The sequence below is a fragment of the Brassica napus genome, chromosome A2, assembly GCF_020379485.1.
Source record: "Brassica napus cultivar Da-Ae chromosome A2, Da-Ae, whole genome shotgun sequence".
Classification (NCBI taxonomy): Eukaryota; Viridiplantae; Streptophyta; class Magnoliopsida; order Brassicales; family Brassicaceae; genus Brassica; species Brassica napus.
The window spans coordinates 12,240,452-12,260,795 of NC_063435.1; the positions used below are offsets into that span (position 1 = coordinate 12,240,452).

The following is a 20,344-nucleotide window of genomic DNA, read 5'->3' on the forward strand; positions in this document are numbered from 1 at the left end:
AGTTGGCAGAGATGGGGATAATAGAATATTTCCTATTGCCTGGGCTGTGGTTGAAGTGGAGGACAATCCTAATTGGCTATGGTTTGTGCAATTCTTGAAAAATGATTTGGGGCTTGAAGATGGATCAAACTGTACAATAATCTCAGACAAACACAGGGTGAGTCTTGTTATATATATATATATATATATATATATATATATATATATATATATATATATATATATATTTTTTTTTTTAAATATTGTTGGAATGATTTATACTTATGTATATGTTATTTGCTTGACAGGATATACTAAATGCGGTTCATGAAGAGCTTCCTAAAGCTGAGCATAGGATGTGTGCTCGACACGTTCTTGAGAATTGGAAGAAGATAAACAAAGACATAGAGCTTGAGCGTATTTTCTGGAAAATAGCAAGGAGCTACACACCAGCAGCTTTTAGGGATAACTTAGAGGCACTGAAGAAGTACAATGTTGGAGCTTATGAGTCTCTGCAAAGTACTGCTCCAACAACATGGTCTCGGGCGTTCTTTAAGCTCGGATCGTTTTGCAATGACAATCTAAACAACTTGTCTGAGTCCTTCAATAGGAGTGTTAGAGAGTCAAGGAGGAAGCCGCTTCTTGATATGCTGACAGAGGTTAGGAGAAAGAATATGGTCAGGAATGCAAAGCGGACTTTATTAACTAATAGGTGGAATAAGAGGTTCACACCAAGAGCAGAGAAAGAGATTGGACTTAATAGGCAGAAATCTAAGGATTGCATCAGGTATATGACCAAGGAAAGCACAGGTTGTTTGTCTCGTTTAACTTATTTTCTTATTGTGTTGTCAATTTTTTCTCGTGTACAACTTTGATTGTTTGTTGTAGGGAGAGTCTTCATCATTTGGAGCTTTTCAAGCTTCTCAAACTTCTCAACCTTCTCAAGCATCACAAGGAGGATTTGGCTTCTTATCCTAGCTTCTGTTCTTCACATTTCACTTGAGATTATTTTGTTAACTCAGTTTTATGAAGAAAACGATTTACTCTGTTTTTAGATTTTTGGTTTACAGTATTTATGTTTGGGTTGCATTGTTTCTGGTTTCTACATGACTCTCGAAACCACATTATTGTTTCTTCAGTGGGTTAACTTTTCTTTGGATCGTTTTCGTTTTGAATTTTTCTTTAACTCAAAAACCAATTAACTTTAAAAAATAATAATTTAAATGGTATTATCATTACTTCATTCTCCAAATCAGGTGCAACTTGGCTCAAGGTTCTCACAGTTTCCCTCTTCGAGAGATCCAAACACCCTTCTTCTTCTTACATTGATGATCATCCTTTGCTATCCAATAATACACATGCTCTAGTATAGCCAAACACCGGACATGAAGAATACCAACTTGTCATCATCACCGAGGAGGATGTTCTCCATTCACATGCCGTTGCTTTCGCTGCAAGAAACAATCAACGATTCCCCTTGCAAGATCGTCTATCTGTGTAGAGATGTGAAGGACACATTAATGTCTCGCTGGTATTTCAGGTGCAGCTATCTCAAAAAAAGAAGTGGATAGACACGTTCTTGAATCTATGTCATGAGGTACGAGGAAATGAAAGAAGACCCTCATGCTCAGCTCAAGAGACTTGCAGAGTTAGCTTTTACGAGAAGGGACCTTGTTCTGATTTGTAGTTTCTTTGATGCCTTGTAATAAAAGTAATTTCTGCACTTCAATTTTTATGTTCCTTGGATATTTTTCTTCTCTTCATGTATGATTAATAACAACATTCACTTGCTACTTTCATGTTAAAGTACTGATGATATATGTGTGTCTAATCTCGATTAGGTTTTACCAAAACTGAATTTATGTATCCAAATGACGTCTATAAATAATCATAGTTAAAATAATACCCAAGAAAAAATAAAGAATTTAAAAGGGAAGAACACATGAAAATGAATATGCAGGAGACAATCAACATGAGTTTGACGAGGAGATAATGTGCTCATGGTAGATGAGCTTAAATAGTTCAATAATCATTATGAACAATTGAATAGTAATGTTACCAAAAAAAACAATTGAATAGTAGATACCATTTTCAAAAGCACGAGGTAAATCAAACCAAAGATGCCTAACTATAATATACATATATAATCTGATTTGAAAGCAAAAGTCATTCCCTTTCTCCCTTTTTAATTATAACTAGATTTCCACCCGCACAACCGTGCGGGTATATATTTTCACATTTATATATATAAATATTTGTTTTACATAATTATTATATATTTTTATTGTTACTCACATATTTAATTGTATAACTATGCCAAATATAATAATTTTATAGTTTTCATGCTGTAAATTAAAATCATCACATATATATGTTGCTTATTATATATGTGTCCTATTGAATTTGCGTTTGATTACTAAACTATATTTTTTAATGCATGAAATAACATATGTGAAAACAATTTTGTATTTAATTTATTATAATCATGATCCGTAATTCAAATCGCTAGATTTTTTAGTAATTTTTTTTAATGTTTATTAATTTTCTATAATGAATTACTGTATATTAAAAAGTTTAAGATAAGATAAATTTTTATACATGTATTATATAGTTTACTAATATTAACCCGTTTTACCAACATATTATATTTTTAGCATAAATATTTTATATTTATGAAAATAAAATATGTGAACTTATCAATTTAAAATAATTTTATCATATTTTTTCAATATAACGTTTTTATTTTAAAATGATAGATATTATTATAAAATTGATAAAATAGGATATAATTTTATTCTTTTAGTAACATTTCATTACTAATTACAAAATTAGTTGAAAATATTTATATTCAATTTATGACAATTAAGATCTTATTATAATCTTTTTCAAGAGATTTGTTAGAATTTTAATTTTTTTTTAAAAAAAATAAAAGATATAAAAGATATTATGATTAAAGTAGTTAAAAATATTATATATATTAGCATTAGTGATATACATTTAATAGAAAATTTAAATGATTTTCCAAATAAAAATATCACTCATCAAAAAATCATGATTTTTATTTTATTAGAAAACAAATTTGAAAAAAATAAAATAGAAATAAATATTTATTTCTAACAAAAGCTTTAAAAATTATTAGTAAATGTTTTTTTGAAATTAATTAATTTCATTTTATTTAAATTTTCGTTTATAAATCAAAACTATATTCAATTTTAGTTTCTAATTATATTTTATGATAATTTAAATTAAAACTAACTAATTTTCAAAAGTAAATTTAAAAAGATTCTAAGAAGATTTTAAAAAGATTTTGTTAGAACATTTTAAATATATTCATTTGTATTTCAAATAAAAAGATAAAGATATTAAAAGATATAATAATGAACTTATGTAAAATATGATATTTTCTAGGAATGGTCCAAACTAAAAAAAAATCACACATGAAAAAAAGTCATGACTTTTGTTTTAATATATTAGATTATCGCCTCTAACGATGAGTTATAATTTTGCATAATTAATAATGACTTTGAGTAAATCTGCATAAGTTGTAGTTGGGTATTAAAAATGCTAATTTAAAATACTTGAGGAATTAAAAACCCATTTTCCCTTATTTCATATGCGGTTTTAATCAATTTAGACCATTTAAAAGTCATACTTTTAAATGATTTTACCATTGTAATACAATTAATTTAAACTACTTAAAAGCCATATTTTTAAATGATTTTACCATGTAATACAATTAACTTACACCTCCTTTCATAGATGAAATATTTATATTTATTCATATCGTATATATAAGATTTCAGTCTATTGTTATTAACGTTTGTGTATTTTCCTGAGTTCAAAACTAATTTGGTTTATTATTTAAACAACTATAATAAATTGGTTTAATTAATCATTATATACCAAATTCTCTATTATATTTGTTTAACTTAATTTGATTTCTACATATATTTCAAATTTAGAAATAAAACAAAAATTATGTAAATTAGTATTGTTAAATAATTTGATTTCTACATATATTTCAAATTTAGAAATAAAATAAATTTTGTTTACAAAAATACCAAATTTATAAAAATCTAATAGTAATAATACTATATGCCACACAAATATTATTATAAAATTAGATAATATATAACACCAAATTATATTAATCGATATATTTTATTGTATAACAAATTTTTTTTAGTATTAAAGAAAATTTACACGGTCGTGCGGGTCAAAATCTAGTAGAGTTTAACCTAGACGATAAGGAAAATTCGATGTGTGGACCGTTTGTGATTCGAAAGAAGTTGCGTATTTTATTTTTAAAATAAACTAGATTTTAACCCGCACGTTCGTGCGGATATTTTTTCATTATATAAATGTATTTGATATTTTTACAAATATTTTAAATATATAATTTTCATTTTAGTATTACATATTGTGTAACTCTATAATATTATTGGTCATATTTTTTATTCGACATTATTAATATATAACATTTTCTCTTCATTTAAAGTAGGTTTGGACATTAAATATGTAACCCAAAGTTTGTACCAAACGCAGAACAAAAAAAAATGATCCATACCCAGTACGAAATGTAAATAATCCCAGAGTAGGTCTTGTACGGTGGTACATCATATATCCGAACCTGAAGTGTTATTAGTCGAACCCGAACTCACAACCCGGAAAAGCAAAAAACTCAAAAAAAATCTGAAAACGATATGAAAGTCCAAATTAATCACAAATATAAATATTTGAAACATAAATATGTATTTCAAATATTCAGTTCTATATTTATTGTAAAATTATATATAAAATATATATTTAAATTTTCAATAAGTACATTAAATATCCAATTCTATATAAATAAAAAAATTTCTTAGTTTTGCTTTAAAACTTTGGATTTAATTTCAGATATATCCAAACCGAATCCATATAACATGAATCGAAACAATATGAATGAGATCGAAATAATATATATATATATATATAAATTAATCTCATGAATTATTTTTTTCTCTTTTCGACCACCAAATTTAATTAATCTTATAAAAAAGGAAGTGATGGAAAATGGTAACAAAAATTAATATATAATTAAAATCTAGATTTAGAAAGAGTCATGTAAAACAAACATTAAAAAGAAAAATAATTAATTAAAATATACAGTGTAACTTGAGTTTGTGAAAAAAAATTAGTGAATAAATAATAATTTAGTGAAAATAACATAACATAATAGAAAAATCATAAGAACAAAAACTAAAAATAAAAAATTTAAAGTATTGTTTTTCACGTTTGTCAAACCTACGGCAACGAAAAAGCGTAAATCTAATAGAATTTTTTTTCTTTGTCACCAAATTCAAATTTAGATAAATTTACAGAAATCGAAAGAAATGATAAAGTCACAACAAGAATTGATATATAAGGAATACAAAGATTTTAAAAATCAGTTTGAAAATTAAAAATAACAAAATATAACAAATAAAAAATAGGAATTTAATGAAAATACATAATATAAGTTTAGTTTTGTGAAAAATTTAGTAAAAATATATAATTTAGTAAAAATATAAATGTAGACATCAAAAATTAATAGAAAAAAATCATTAGAACACAAAAGAGAAAAATCCATTTATAATATTTTTCACATTTTATCCTGCCCAAACCACAAAAGAAAATCTCACATGTATGTTTTCCTCCTTTGTGGTCACAAGGTCAAGTTTAGAGAAATAAAAACGAAAATTATGGCAAAGTACAACCAATGTCTAATACATAATCAAAACAGTTTTTTAATAAAAAAGTTACAAGATCTTATAAATGAAATAATGAAAATATTATGCATGTTACTATCACTAAGGCATTGTCAAACACTCATAAAGAAAATAAAATGGCATCATAACACCATTTCTCGCACTTTGAAAAACACCATAACGAAAGTGGGCATTATTTCACAAATATCACTATTTTCTTGAATAAGCGTCACAGCTGATTTTAGCAAAGGCCGCACAAAACTGCCATGTCTGTCAATCTACACTTCATTGACGATCTATCCACTAAAATCATTGCACATATACAACGACTTAATAACATGATCTCTCTCGACCGACAACTTTAAAGCTAATTACATTCGAGGCATAGAAGAACATTTTCAAAACAACAAAACTGATATATATGAATACAACAACAATAAAAGGTTTGTATGACAATGACATTTACCTGTACAACATAATGATATTATAAAATAAAAAAAAAGAGTTTGAGATAGTCAAGTATACTTGGATAATTTAGCAAAAAAAAAAAAGTATACTTGGATAAGATTGGATGGAACTAAGCAAAACTTAAGTGGACCAATGCTGGAAATGTATCAAGAAGTCGCTTCATAAAGTTAGAGTAACCAGATTACTATGTTAGTTAACAACTTATTGAAACACAAAACAACAATTACATGACAACATCACAGTGACAGTAATCTTAGCAACATGGAAAAGTTTAGTTTCAGAATTTAAGAAAGAGATGCAAGACTACTATGCCCAATTACTTATGGAAATATTTAAAAAAAAAACTAATGATTTCAAATTTAAAAATACTATCATAATCTGATTGTAACAACAGAAATTCAGATAACTAGTTGCAAAGTCCGGATGAGTGATGCAATATACAAAAAACCGACAAAAAACATATAAGAGTAGACATAACACTAGATTGCATAAAATAAATAAAATAGTTACATCATCTACACAAAAATAAAAAATGTGTCACCAAATATCACAATTCTGACATTATGCAAATTAGTCAACTGTAGCGAGTTGGACTATCAATATTTTCAGATTATATATACACAAAAATAGCATGAAAATAATGATTTTAAAAACGTATATAATTAACTCTCTAAATCTAAAAAAAAGTATCATTTCAAACTCTTAAAATATAAAATCCCTCGCGAAGCGTAAATTTACCCATAGTTTAGTATAAACTACAGTTTTTTGCAAATCGAAATCACAAATTACATTAATTTTATAACTGAATGAGAAATATAGACGATCACTTTAGTTAAAAACAGTAGGGAAAACAAAAGAGTATTACATAATAAGCCAGGTGATTAGCAAATATGAACGTCTCATTCTCACAATAGTTGAATATTATAACAAAATATGCTCGAGACAATATATACTTACACATTATAGAAAAAAGAACACAAACTGTTAAAAATTCAAATGATAATATTCCAGTTTTTACAAAAGATAAAATCATAGATGTTAAAGTATATTTCTTTTTTGAAGTGTAACACGAGAATAATATGTTGTAAAATCAAATGGTAACAAAGAAACATGGGGATTAAGAAAGAAACATGGGGATTATATTGAAAAGACTCTTTGTTTCTCACCAACCGTGCCCTAGTCGTGAAGTTCAGAACCACATAAACCCTAAAATCAACTTATTTATGATGTGTACAGTCGGTATATTGTCTTTTATTCAAATTTTTTTTAATCGATATCAGAGTGAGACTAACAAATGATTTATAATCTCATTTTAGTTATTAGTGATGCAAATATATTCAAATTAGCTGCAGCAATGGAAATGACAAATTTAAAGACAAACCGTCGCGCATTGGCACACAATGATTAAAATAAATTTGAAATATTTAAAATATACAAAAATTTTAAAGATTAAGACTATGAATGAGAAAATACTTAGAATCATAAATGTGAGATATAATTATTTATAAAGACCAAAATGCAAATAAAAAGATGAAACTTCAAATTTAGAGTTTTGAATTGAGTATTGAAATTTCAAATATGAAGTTTAACTTCTTAAAACTCTAAATTTGAAGTTTTTAAGTTTTTTTTTGGAGAGCAAAAAATTCTATATTTGAAGTTATAGAGTTTCTTTTAGAGATGCTCTAAACATCAGATCTACTTTCTGAGTGTCTCCCTGTATGTCACTTCCTTCTGTATTCTTCTCCATTTCTTCCTTAAAATATCGCAACTTTGTTTAATTTAGGGTTGCCTTAATCGTCATTTGGAGTACTTTATTGTTTATCAAAAACAACCATATCCATTCAAACATTGATAAATTATTTTATAATATGGACTTTTAGAAAGCAAGTAATGGGGTTTTAATGTTTTCTCTTTTATACTTTCGGTTTCGGCCTTTTCCATCAGAACTGAAAAAATCTTGAATTATTCGTCTCACTTCGGCTTGGGCCTTGTCCATGCATTGGTGAGAATTTTATTATATTTCTCCTTTCACATGAGTATTTATCAAATATTGGATACATACACAGTAGCTCTACAAAATTCTATGAGATAATTCAAAATTTATTCTAATCTATCTATAGTATTATTGAAGAAGTGATATTTCTTTCGTATTCTTCATATTTTTTTAGAAAATTTTGCTTGTTTATCTTATTCTCCATAATATATTTTTTATTTGTCATGCTCTTATGATTTTGACTGAGAAATCATCAATTTAAATTTATCTTTTTTTGAATTTAATTAAATAAGTAAAAATAAGAATTAAGATAGAAATCTACATATTTAGGTCGACCCAACCTTTAAATTCATATTTGTTATATGATATGTACTGAAATATACATCAACCAATTTGTTAGATGTTTTAATTAGTGGAAATTCTATCATATGTGAATACTATATGGCGTTGTTCGTAATTTAGTTGTTGTGCTTCAGTCTTTCTCGAAGAAAAAATATATATATACAGAATGCATTGGACGTCACTGTATTGATCAAAACTTACATTCAAACAAATAATACCAATGAACTAAGTTCCATCTCTATGTGTCATTTGGTTTGTTTCATATATTATAAGTATAACATGTAATGTATCCTTAGTACATATACATAAATAATTAAACAAGTAGAAGTAAGATTAATATATCTTTCAAAAATTATGTATTATACTATATTAAATATTTTTCTTGAGGCATTCTTTAAAATATTTTTTTTATAGAATATGTAGCTTAATGTTTTAACATGTATTAGTTTATTTTAAATATCTAATTTATAGTTTGTTATAATAAAATAATATTATATTTGATTGCAGTTTACTTGATTTTCATCTTTATCAGAATATGAATATAAAGATGTAGGACAAATTTTTATCTATATCAAGAAATTTCTTCAAGTAATCTAATTAATTTCTTAGATATATCTTGATTAGAACCCTAACTTTATTATGTAATATATTAAATTCAGTATATTGTTGATTAATTTTGTACACAATGCAACTAAACCATACCTGAATAAATTTATATTATATCTTAGTAATATAATAGAATCTTTTCAAACTTACTATTTTCTGAATTTGACATAAATACTATATATATATATATTAAAACTCATATATCGTAGTTTATTTTTTGAGTTTTTCATAAATATGAGATGCATGTGTTAAGATGATTAATATAATGTAATAAAATTTAATATTATTCTTACATTATTAATCAATAAAAAATATCTATCAATTTGTATCAACAAATTTAATTTATCGAAATTGTTATAAATTTTAAATATATAAAAAATTTACTTACCGCAAATAATATTCAAATGGTATTATTCGCGATATGTGATAATAAGGATTCATTTAAGGAATTAATATTAAGATTCCATACTAAAAATCATCCTTTTTGGTGTGCTAGCTAGTCTTTCTTTTTCTTTGGTGGAAGAGAAATTGTGAAAGCGCATACGTACCAAGTAGTCCGATCCTTTTCAATTTCAATTGTCAATGTAGTAAAAAAGATGTCTTTCCACTAACAGTATGTTTAAACATAATTGCTATATATATCTTTATGGTCTTTTCATTTCATGTCTTTCTCTTTATTAAACTACATTATAAAACTATAACAAGTTTTAATCGTCAAGAACAAATACAACCAAAAATCTACACAACTATATAAGTATGTAAGAACTCGTAAACGCTTCAAAATTTCAGATTTAGTTATAGAACGATAAATTTTAAATATATTGAACCTTCTCAACAACGGTTATAGGTACAATAATTATACCAGAAAATGCAAACATGAGAAAAGTCGTTAAGTTTGTTGTAAGCATTTAGATCTTCCCCCATGTGAGTGCACATGGAGTCATGCATGCAAGAAAACTGCCTCTACCTTTTTGTCCCTCTCTCAATTTCTTCGTTTTATTTCCCACCTCTTAAGTCTTCATCATCTCTATATCCATCTCTGAGATCTAGACACGTGATTCCTGCTCTACATCGAACGGCTCTCCTTGATCACCTTGATAATAGATAAGAGGAAAAAGGCATGAATCCTAGCCGAGATTGCTCTTATCGTTCCCTTGTTGGTTGGTCCCAACCACTAGCAATGGAGATGTAACTGCTCCCCCATGTTACTCCTCTCTTTGACCTTTATACCCTTCATTTTATACAATTTAGAGTTGTCCCCAAAATTTTCATAATTTGGAGTGTAATGATATCAACTTCTTCACTTTATTTTCTTATTATCTTTATTGTTACCAAAACTAATGTTCGTTACAAAACACTGAGAGTTGAAACTATGTTTTTGTATGTAGTAGACTAGGAGTGTCTAATTGTTTTTGTTTTTCTCTCTTGAATTTGTTAGCCTTTTCTTTTACATTTGTATGTCAAATTAAATTATTGTTTTGTTCAACAGAAAGAAACTATTTTAACTTATAAACGCATTGTGTTTTAAACAAGCAAGTGGTAGGAACTAGTATCAGATATGGCAGCATATATGGAACTGTTATTATAAAATGGATTAAAAAGGCTTAAAGAACTACACACATTATTTGTTTAGTTTCAAAAAAAAAAAAGAACTACACACACCTTCTATAAATAGCTGAGACAACTGGTAGTCACACACTCATAAATTTCTCAAACTAAGAACTAAGAGCTTCACTTACACATCTACTCTCTCAACGGAAGACATGGCAAAACTCATAACTTACCTTCTCTTTATCACCATTCTCTTCTCTTTCATCTTTCTCACTATGTCAAAAGAAACAGAGTACAATCCAGAAAGTGTAAGTGTTAATTAGTACTACAGTTCTCTATAGTTATTACAAAAGAGCTAAAACACACATTTTATTTTGTTTTGAGAACAGTATGGAGCTGGAAGTCTCAAATCATACCGTAAGTAAAAACCACATATTCATCTTGTTTTAATCTTAATCTAATATCTGATTATGAAAACATGAAACTAAAACTCGATGTTCACGACTAGCAGAATGTGGAGGGGAATGCACTAGGAGGTGCAGCAACACCAAGTACCATAAGCCATGCATGTTTTTCTGCCAAAAGTGTTGTGCTAAATGTCTTTGTGTCCCTCCAGGCACTTACGGCAACAAACAAGTGTGTCCTTGTTACAACAACTGGAAGACTCAACAAGGTGGACCAAAATGTCCTTGAGGAAAATGAGAGAACCCCAACCTATTTAGTACCTTTATAAAATTAATTCTAGTATGTTTTCAAAGTTATGATAAGGGAATGAAGTTAACTTTAGTATTATTTACATGTATTAAGTATCATCAATGTCATACTTCTTATAGAGTAATCTGTTTCTTTTCTATTTGTATCTTGTAATTTTGTTGTATCCCTATACAAAAAGTTTATGTACCTTCAAATTAAGAAATATATTTGTATCTTGTAATTTTGCTTCGTCAAGATCGAACAAACCGCCCGTATACTGTGGTCAAGTGGTAGGCGAGACCTGTGAATGTGTGCTAAAATATTCGGGTTAAAACATTTTAGATCGAGCTTCCATTTGAAGATACTCTAGACTATTCAGGTTTCTCTGTGCTAAAATATTCGGTTAAACATTTTCTGGGTGAATCTCTTGGAAGGAATAACAGAGGATCAGTGGAAGAAGAAATGATAGAGACAAAAGAAGAAACGAGCATAGAAACTTCATCCAAAGTTTGTAAACAATGAAGAACATTCTTAAATAATCACAGATTCATATAAACATTAAAAAAAAAAACTTAAATCTGAAAAAGTAATTAAAGTTATGTAATGATAAAACCAGAAGAAGAAAGAACAAGTTCCACCACCCTTGTGATGTAACATTATCCGGCTTAGGACACACTCACAATTGCAGATACTCAGCAGCCAACGGTAACAATTGGCCAAAACATAAACACACACACAATCACAGACTTTAAATCTAAGCTTTTATATTCCTCATGTTGACAATGTTGCTATTGTAGAATCAACAACGACACCTTTCTGATGTCAGCAATCACCTCTTGCGCTCTACCGGAGTTGTCTTTGCTGCAAAAGTCAACAAGAGGATTAGATGCAAGGGAGATTTGGAGAAATCCAGTTTGATCTCATTAAGCATGTGTTGGTTTTTTTTGGCACTAACCAGATGACAGAAGAGGCTTCTCCTTCTTATTCCCGGTTTTGTCACCTGAGCTAGCGAGTCTCGTTGTTCTTGGAGAACTAGAGGTCATCCTGCCATTACCTGAAGACGGTAGAGAGTGACGCCTAGGAACATTGGCTTTCTCAGTCCCGTCTTGCTCAGCAGACTTTGGTGAGCCTTGCAGCCTCAGCTTTGCTTTCGCCGATTTAGTTGCTTGCATATAGCTTGGGATTGATGGACTAGTCTGATGATGATGCCCATTACTCTCTTCACGCTCGGTCTTGTTAGTAGCTGAACCCTTTCTCCTTGACTTCTGGTTCTCCTTCCCTGCTGAACTCTCTTTACTGTTTGGTTTGGTAGTTTTCTCTTCCGTTGCATCTTTAGCTTCACCAATTTGGTTGACCAGCGAGGAATCTAGTGCTTCATTGGTTTCCAATGGTCCAGGAGTGTGTACTTCCACCTCATCAGGCTGCTCAGGCACTTCTTGCTTCTTGTTTTCCTCAAAGACTTTCACAGCTTCTTCTATGGTTTCATGCTTTGTCTCCTCAACTTCTATATGAGGCACTGGTTGAGGTCGGATAGAGCTCTCAACGACAGGATTATGCACCTTCCTCAAGCCACGTTTAACCTTTTCAAGCTCAACCTGAGGATCTTCAACAGCAGGTGGTTCTACAGACTGGCTTGGAACTTTCCTGAAGCTGCGTTTGTGCTTACCAAACTCAAAAGATGTCTGCACTGAGGCACTCTTCTTGGGTTTTGCAGTTTCAGCCTCTGTGACTCTTCTCCCTATTGTTTTCTTAGGTTGGGGAACTGGTTTCCAGAAGCATGAGGCTGACCAGCTCTCTAACCATATGGAGCTTGAGTTTGGATTGGATGAATCATAGGGTATGTGTACAGGCATCACTTTTGGCGATGAAGCAAGAAGCTGTACACAAAAAATATCCATCAAGATCTTTAAAATTAAGATTAGAGGAGACACAATAATGTTAACTTAGCTCTATCAACAAAGGGTACCTTCAGAGCAAAAGCGTTGGCTGTTAGTTTCTTGATTCCAAGGTAAGCATCTGTAGAGTTCACAACCTTGTTCTCCTGACCATTTAAAAAAAAAAGAACAGTTCTAAATTAACGAGAGAAAATCAATTAGACGCTTTACAGTTGTTTCTCCACCACGACTAAGTTTGTATTAAAAGTGCAACCGTTCACACACACCAAGGGAACTTGATCTTACAAAGAAGCGAAAGCATCATTACCTGAAGCATCTTCAATCTGCATTTCCTTGCAACTTGAACTCCAATGTGAGAGTTTCTGATCTCTTTTCCTCGAGCAAGCGCTTGTAACTTGACCATTCCCATGACACAGCAGAGAGTTGAAACAGCTTGCCTCCTAACCAGGTGACCACGGATAAGTGCTTGTAGCCTTATTATGCCTTTGAGTGCCCAAAAGGCACACCGAGCCTTCACATAACAAGTTCAGATCAGATCATATGCAAGGAAGAGAGCGGAGCCTAAATCCAAATAGGTGAAAATATTACCAAGTAACCTCTAAACGCAGCCTGGACCAACGTTGCTGCAATCTCTTGTTGGATTCTCTCTGCATCAGAGAGTGACTTGTCTTGCACAGGTGCAGCATTTTGAGAATCTGCTGGTTTGCTCTCAGGAAGATGTATTTCATCATCTGAGATCTCTTCAGGTTCTACATGCTGTGATACTACATCAGATTCTTCTACCTTTGCAGTAACCACTAGCTCGTTTCCACTCACAACTCTCTGCACATTATAACAGTAGTTAGACCAATTTAACCAAGTAAAGACTAACACTGAAGCATCTTCATCACATCATGTACAAGTAGAAAACTGTTGTGAAAGCGTGTTACCTCATATCCTTTGGAACCATTACTAGATTTAGAGGATTTCTTTCCAAGCAGTACATTTTTAAACCACTTTGCAGGCTTGCCCATGATGGTATGTAACTAAAAGACACACCTGCATTGTCCAACCAATTAAAAATTTAAACAAGGTTACGTCAGCAAAAGAAAGAATCATAGATCCACACTGAAGCGTATAACAATTCAAAATTTAGAAAATTTATAATCACCCATTTGTTTGATTAATTAGTTATAGCAAAAGAAAAGATGGCATCATTTTGTTATAATCAAACTCTAGTTAAAAAGATTTAAAAAAAAAAATCTTAATCATTAGCAAAACTGAAAGAATCAAGAAAGGACATAAGGAACACAATGATTAACCCTAGAAATTAACAAATTTTTGGAATGTGACAAAATAAAAGTCAGGAACCACAGATCTGGAACATACACTGCAAGCAAGAAGAACCCTAGGGAGTGACTTCTAAAATCCACAAACACAATACTTGTTGCTCCAACTGAACAACAAAAACACACACACCGACAGAATCAAACAACAAAACACCACTCTCTAGAATCAACACTACTCGAACAATGTCCTAAAATGTCGGTTCGAGTTAAGTACCCGGTCGGATCTCTGTTCTAACACCCCGAGTTCGATTCCGACAAGGAACAAAAACAACAAAGGAGAAGAAGAAGAAGAAGAGGGATGTACCCGTGAGGGAGAGAGCTAAGATGTTTTTTTAGTTAAATGCTTCTTCTTCTCTCTATTCCTCTTCCCGGAGTACTATTCATCTTTGGTTCTAGCTTCAGTGACCACAAGGTAAGAGAGAAATATTTATATTTCTAAATTTTTAACCCACAAAAAGTAAGCGCATCTCCAGAAACTCCCATCTTACGCCTTTCATTTTCATCCGTTGGATCATCTTCCATATTTAGTTCATTAATTTACTTTCGACAGCAAAATAAAATCAAAATTCAGAACTTGAAGGAGGGAAACCTTTTTTTTTTTTTTTTCCATCAATAAGTTTTTATATTAAAGGAATCGGGCCAAGCCCAGAAAGCATATTACAAAAAAACCCACTAAAAAACTAACCCGGACTAAAATTCGTTATCCAAATGGGCCCATTACATCCGGCCCAACTTGGGGAAACCCTAAAGTCATCGACTCTTGGAAGCGGCCGCCTCGCGTGACGTCCTTTTCGATGCGAGGACACGTGTTTCCATCCTCGACTTCGAGGTTACACGTGTCGCAGGATCGTCTCTCCACCACTGAATCACGTCATCGCCGGCGCTCTAACCTTCGGAACACCGGAGCAAACCAGGCGTCTATCGCTCCTCTAGTCATCACCGCCATCATCTTTTGGGTTCTAAAAACGGAGAGAATCAATCGCCGCGGCGAGATCTCATCCGTCGTCACCGTTAACCGCATAACCCAAAGAAAACCGTCGCATGCATCATACCCTTTCCACCGGAGAGCTTCACTCTCCTCCGACGAGAACATAACCGAACAACACATCTAAACCGCAAAATTAAAAGACTAGCGAAATAAAACCCTAATCGTACTAGGAACCGGAAGCCGGCGGCGCAAGGCTGTGGAAGCCTTCACACCCCGGGAACTAGAGCCGACGACGGCGGAACTGAAAAAGCTTCCCCGCCACGGCGACAAGGACCGGCGGCGACGGAACTTTGAAAGCCTCCGTCTCCCGGAGAAAAGGAAACAACTACCGAAGTCTTCACCGCGCCATCCTTCCCGCAGCCGCGTCGTGACTCCAAGACCAAAACCCGCGAGCGGTTGATGGCTGACCAGAGTTCCGACAAACGGAAACCGGAGGAGACTAAGAGGAAATAGGACATGCAACTTAATCTAACAGAAAAAAGGTTTCCGGCGGCGGCACGGACGCTCACGCGCTGACCGACCGCCGGATCCCCTTAACAAAGCTTTTCTCTCTTTCTCTCTCTCTCTCTTGCACGTTTTTCCTCTAGGAGGGAAACCTTTTAAAAAGATATTTTAATTTGTGTATGAGTCGTACAATTTAAATCACTTCAAATATTTTAAAAATTGTTAATTAGTGAAGAAAGCGTTACAGATTTCTTTTCTAACGAATTGAAATAGCTTCACATTGTTCGGGAGCAAGTGTAAGATTGCCGCGACGTTCATCTGAAGCATTCGTATTATATTTACAATAATACCCTTCTTCTTCTATGCGCATCGGGAATTTCATAAGGCCCACCACGCGTAGACCTCAACCGCTCGCTGTAGTATCGTAATTATGGAGGCTAACTCTTATGGGCCTTATGGGCCTTATGGGCTAAAGCCTAATCAAAAAGAGTGAAGAAACCTGATTCTAATCATCATACTGTAAGCAAAAAGCTTCTGCGACTTTTCATCGAACACCTTGTGCTCAATTCCTCAGGAGAGAAAGATTCAAAGTCAGCAGAACAAAGTTAATGGAGAGTGAGACGGAGACGAAGAAGAAGAAGCATCTAATGGAAATCGAAGGCTACCCAATCGACGGACTATCCATCGGAGGTCACGAGACTTGCATCATGTTCCCTTCGCTCCGTCTAGCTTTCGACATCGGCCGTTGCCCACATCGCGCAATCTCTCAAGACTTCCTCTTCATCTCCCACTCCCACATGGATCACATCGTAAGACCAAAACCCTTTTCTTCCTTTAGTCTCACATTCTCAAAAGTTGTAAACTTTACGGTTTTCATTAGGGTGGATTACCAATGTATGTTGCGACTAGAGGGTTGTACAAGATGAAGCCTCCAACGATTATAGTTCCCACATCGATTAAGGAGTGTGTTGAGAGTTTGTTCGAGGTTCACAGGAAGCTAGATTCTTCAGAGCTGAAGCATAATCTTGTTGGCTTGGACATTGGTAATGGATACAACCCCTCTACCATCCATTGCAGGGGGTTTGGTTTTGTTTTAAATTTGCTCCACTTTCTTGGTGTAGGGGAAGAGTTTATTATCAGGAAAGATCTTAAAGTGAAAGCCTTTAAGACATACCATGTCATTCATAGCCAGGTGGAGTTTTCTCAATGTCTTCTTCTTACTTACTAATCGTTTCTTTGTGGGATTGAGACTCTTTTTGTGGGATGTTGCAGGGTTATGTAGTTTACTCAACTAAACATAAACTCAAGCAAGAGTACGTTGGCCTTCCTTCAGATGAGATTAAGAACCTCAAGGCTTCTGGTGTTGAGGTTCGTCTCTGGTTTCCCTTATATTGCTATTGCTAGCTCCTTGTGCAATAGTGTTTTCCTAAGCTATAAGCCTGAATGATATTGGATGGCAGATCACAAACAGCATTACAACTCCTGAAGTCGCTTTTACCGGAGATACAACTTCTGATTTTGTACTTGATGAAAATAATGCTGATGCTCTCAAGGCAAGGGTTCTCGTCATGGAGGTGATTATTTTCTCCTGCTGATTTATTTGAATTAGGACAATGTGCTTGATTCTTTCATCTTTCCACTTGGTGTAGAGCACGTTTCTTGATGATTCAGTATCCGTAGAGCACGCTAGGGATTATGGACATATTCATTTATCTGAGGTTAGGCTCCTCCTTGTCTCTTTGAAAACCTTGTTAGTCTCTCTGTCTCTCATTCTATCCTTACTTGAAAAGTGCAGATAGTTAAGCATGCTGAAAAGTTTGAAAACAAAGCAATCCTGCTGATCCATTTTTCGGCTCGGTATACAGTGAAGGTGTGTTTTCTTTGTCCAGTCCTGGTTGTCAAGTAGAGATAGAGTTACTCTTTTCCGTTTAGTAAGTGATATTTGTGAGTTTTCACAGGAAATCGAAGCTGCAGTTTCTGCATTGCCTCCACCTTTAAAAGGACGTGTGTATGCTTTAACACAAGGATTTTAAACAGTAGACATTCTTGCAGGTTTTGCACACTTTGGTTTTTCTTGTTTCCCAAGTTTTTGTATCCCACATTGTAAACGTTATATGTACCCTTGTTGTTGACTTTCTAAGATAGAGATGTTTATGTGATTTGCTAAATTAATAAATCCGTACGAATTTTAGTTTTACTGTTGACTTTCATTTTAATTTCAATTGCATGAAAAACTACAATATATGATCAGTTAGTAGCACTTGGATTATTTAAAGAAAACCAGAACTGAGGGAATATTATATAGGCTTAATATCCGAATAATTAATTGCTAATTAATCCCAAGCAAATCTCTTGTTTTTTCCTAACCACCCATAATAAATTGGCATGTGGACAAATATTAGTTGATAAAAATGATTAGTGACTTGTTTATGTAACAACTAATAAGTTTGGTACTTTTAAAATAGGGAGTGTGAACATTTGAACTTTAGGCTTTAGTCTTTAGTCTTTGCATAAATGTTTACACCATTTGTTATTCACGTTTTTCTTCTATGAACTCTTGACCAATGTGTATTGTGTCATTAATAATTTGACATATAAAAAAAAAGGTATTTGCATCGACTAAACAAAATAGTAAAACACATGTTTTAGACATTATATATTAATTGATAAAAATGATTAGTGAGTCGTTTATGTAACGATTAATAAGTCTAATACTTTTAAAATAGGGAGTGTGAACATTTGAGCTTTAGGCTTTAGTCTTGCAGAAATGTTTACACCCTCTGCTATTGATGTGTATTTTTTTCTATGAACACTTGACTAATGTGTACTATGTCATCTATATTTTGACATTTTAAAAAAGTATTTGCATCGACTGAACAAAATAGTAAACACACATGTTTTAGACATTTTTACATTAGTTGATAAAAATGATTAATGACTTGTTTAAGTAACGATTAATAAGTCTAGTATTTTAAATAGGGAGTGTGAACATTTGAACTCTAGGCTTTAGTCTTGTAAAAATGTTTATAACCTGATGTGTGTGTGTTTTTTTTTCCTGTGAACTCTTGACTAATTGTCCTACATCATTTAACATTTAAAAAAATTATTTGCATCGAGTAAACAAAATAAATAAAAACACACATGTTTTGACATTCCTTTTAGTAACGTGATTTGAACATTCTGCAACTCGTGATTTCGTAAAAATCGTTTAGCTCAGTACATCACAATTATCAAAATGTCTTTATATAAAATTTGGTACTGTAGCATACGATATTAAACGTAGAGAAAAACAAAAGTAATACAAGAATAACTTATATTTTCATAAAACAATAGAATCTATCAATTGTTTATAAAACAGTAAATTTTAAACGCTAGAAATATATGTTTAATATTGTTTGTCTTACAAAACCATTCAATTAATTCGTGTATTTAAATATCTCAATCCTAATTGTGGAAATTGATAACAATACCAGTCCATTTAGTCTTTTGTGAAACATGTTAGACCGCAAATAATTTTTAACAGTTTCAATTTCAAAAACTTTGAAAATTTTCTTATGAGTTTTGATAATAGTCTTTTTTTTTATAAATTAAATACTTCAATAGATTTTATAACTTGTTATTATATTATCGAAGTTTTTAGGTTCATAAATAAATTATCATCAGTTATGTCTAAATGTATACTCTAAAAAAATCATGATGTTCTTAACATATATAACTAATAATTCATAATTCCCTTTTCTCAATTTTATTTATCTTTATACATTAATAAAAATAAACTAAAAATGTCTTCTTGGAGTGAATACCTGAATTAATGATTTTGGTGGCTTTGTCTCTAGGCCGGTTCTGAATTAACATCCCTTATATATTAATTGAGGAACATTTGAAAAGATGTAACCTCAATTTTGTATTAATTAAAAGAGGCTCCAATGCATAGGTGGCACTCAATTAGGTAGTCAATTACATTCAATTGAAAAATAAGTAGGTCCACATTCGATTTTTATATATTGTTAGATACATAAGTTGGTCAAACTATATGATATAATGATATGATATGATATTTTCTTTCCTTAAATAAAACCTACGGAATTACCATAAATGACTAATATATATATATATATGACAATTAATGAGTTTAATAATAAAGATTTGATAACAATGTATATATCCTCCATCATTTTTTGTTTAATTTTATATTATTAAAATAAATTAAACAATCAAATTAGCTATAAAAATAAAATTTAGATTTTTTCGTATATGTTATATTTTGAATTTTTAAAAACGACAATAAATGACTAAAACTATTAAAATTATTATGTTAAAAATTAATGATC

General features: G+C 31.4%; 3 protein-coding genes across 5 annotated transcripts; 2 read left to right on the top strand and 1 right to left on the bottom strand.

Moving 5' to 3' along the window:
• The first annotated feature begins 10,721 nt into the window (after window positions 1–10,721).
• On the top strand, window positions 10,722–11,599 carry LOC106379479 (gibberellin-regulated protein 6). The gene is made up of 3 exons (XM_013819420.3): window positions 10,722–10,973; window positions 11,055–11,082; window positions 11,177–11,599. The coding sequence occupies exons 1-3, from the start codon at window positions 10,878–10,880 to the stop codon at window positions 11,356–11,358; spliced, it is 306 nt and encodes a 101-aa protein (XP_013674874.2). The 5' UTR covers window positions 10,722–10,877; the 3' UTR covers window positions 11,359–11,599.
• Window positions 11,600–11,866: 267 nt separating this feature from the next.
• LOC106381380 (protein IQ-DOMAIN 31) lies at window positions 11,867–15,027 on the bottom strand. Of its 3 annotated transcripts, none has more exons than XM_013821285.3 (7): window positions 14,886–15,027; window positions 14,183–14,291; window positions 13,842–14,075; window positions 13,561–13,764; window positions 13,325–13,399; window positions 12,314–13,235; window positions 11,867–12,219 (listed from the first exon to the last, which is right to left on the bottom strand). In XM_013821285.3, the coding sequence occupies exons 2-7, from the start codon at window positions 14,264–14,266 to the stop codon at window positions 12,188–12,190; spliced, it is 1,551 nt and encodes a 516-aa protein (XP_013676739.2). In that variant the 5' UTR covers window positions 14,267–14,291; window positions 14,886–15,027; the 3' UTR covers window positions 11,867–12,187. The 3 variants fall into 3 exon arrangements, with proteins under 3 accessions (XP_013676739.2, XP_022558707.2, XP_022558711.2); XM_022702986.2 differs by having other exon boundaries at window positions 14,796–14,976; XM_022702990.2 differs by lacking the exon at window positions 14,886–15,027 and adding an exon at window positions 14,622–14,748.
• A 1,485-nt stretch (window positions 15,028–16,512) lies between these two features.
• On the top strand, window positions 16,513–18,210 carry LOC106379480 (tRNase Z TRZ1). The gene is made up of 8 exons (XM_013819421.3): window positions 16,513–16,822; window positions 16,894–17,056; window positions 17,135–17,205; window positions 17,286–17,381; window positions 17,474–17,587; window positions 17,663–17,731; window positions 17,809–17,883; window positions 17,972–18,210. The coding sequence occupies exons 1-8, from the start codon at window positions 16,622–16,624 to the stop codon at window positions 18,044–18,046; spliced, it is 864 nt and encodes a 287-aa protein (XP_013674875.2). The 5' UTR covers window positions 16,513–16,621; the 3' UTR covers window positions 18,047–18,210.
• Window positions 18,211–20,344: the final 2,134 nt, after the last annotated feature.

Bases quoted from the DNA above. Each gene is read 5' to 3' on its own strand.
- LOC106379479 (XM_013819420.3), top strand. From the start codon at position 10,878: ATGGCAAAACTCATAACTTACCTTCTCTTTATCACCATTCTCTTCTCT. The intron at 10,974-11,054 runs GTAAGTGTTAAT...TTTTGAGAACAG, and splicing joins CAGAGTACAATCCAGAAAGT to TATGGAGCTGGAAGTCTCAA. The intron at 11,083-11,176 runs GTAAGTAAAAAC...CACGACTAGCAG, and splicing joins TGGAAGTCTCAAATCATACC to AATGTGGAGGGGAATGCACT.
- LOC106381380 (XM_013821285.3), bottom strand. From the start codon at position 14,266: ATGGGCAAGCCTGCAAAGTGGTTTAAAAATGTACTGCTTGGAAAGAAA. The intron at 13,400-13,560 runs GTAATGATGCTT...TTAAATGGTCAG, and splicing joins GCAGATTGAAGATGCTTCAG to GAGAACAAGGTTGTGAACTC. The intron at 12,220-12,313 runs GTTAGTGCCAAA...TGACTTTTGCAG, and splicing joins GAAGCCTCTTCTGTCATCTG to CAAAGACAACTCCGGTAGAG.
- LOC106379480 (XM_013819421.3), top strand. From the start codon at position 16,622: ATGGAGAGTGAGACGGAGACGAAGAAGAAGAAGCATCTAATGGAAATC. The intron at 17,206-17,285 runs GTGGAGTTTTCT...GGGATGTTGCAG, and splicing joins ACCATGTCATTCATAGCCAG to GGTTATGTAGTTTACTCAAC. The intron at 17,884-17,971 runs GTGTGTTTTCTT...GAGTTTTCACAG, and splicing joins CGGCTCGGTATACAGTGAAG to GAAATCGAAGCTGCAGTTTC.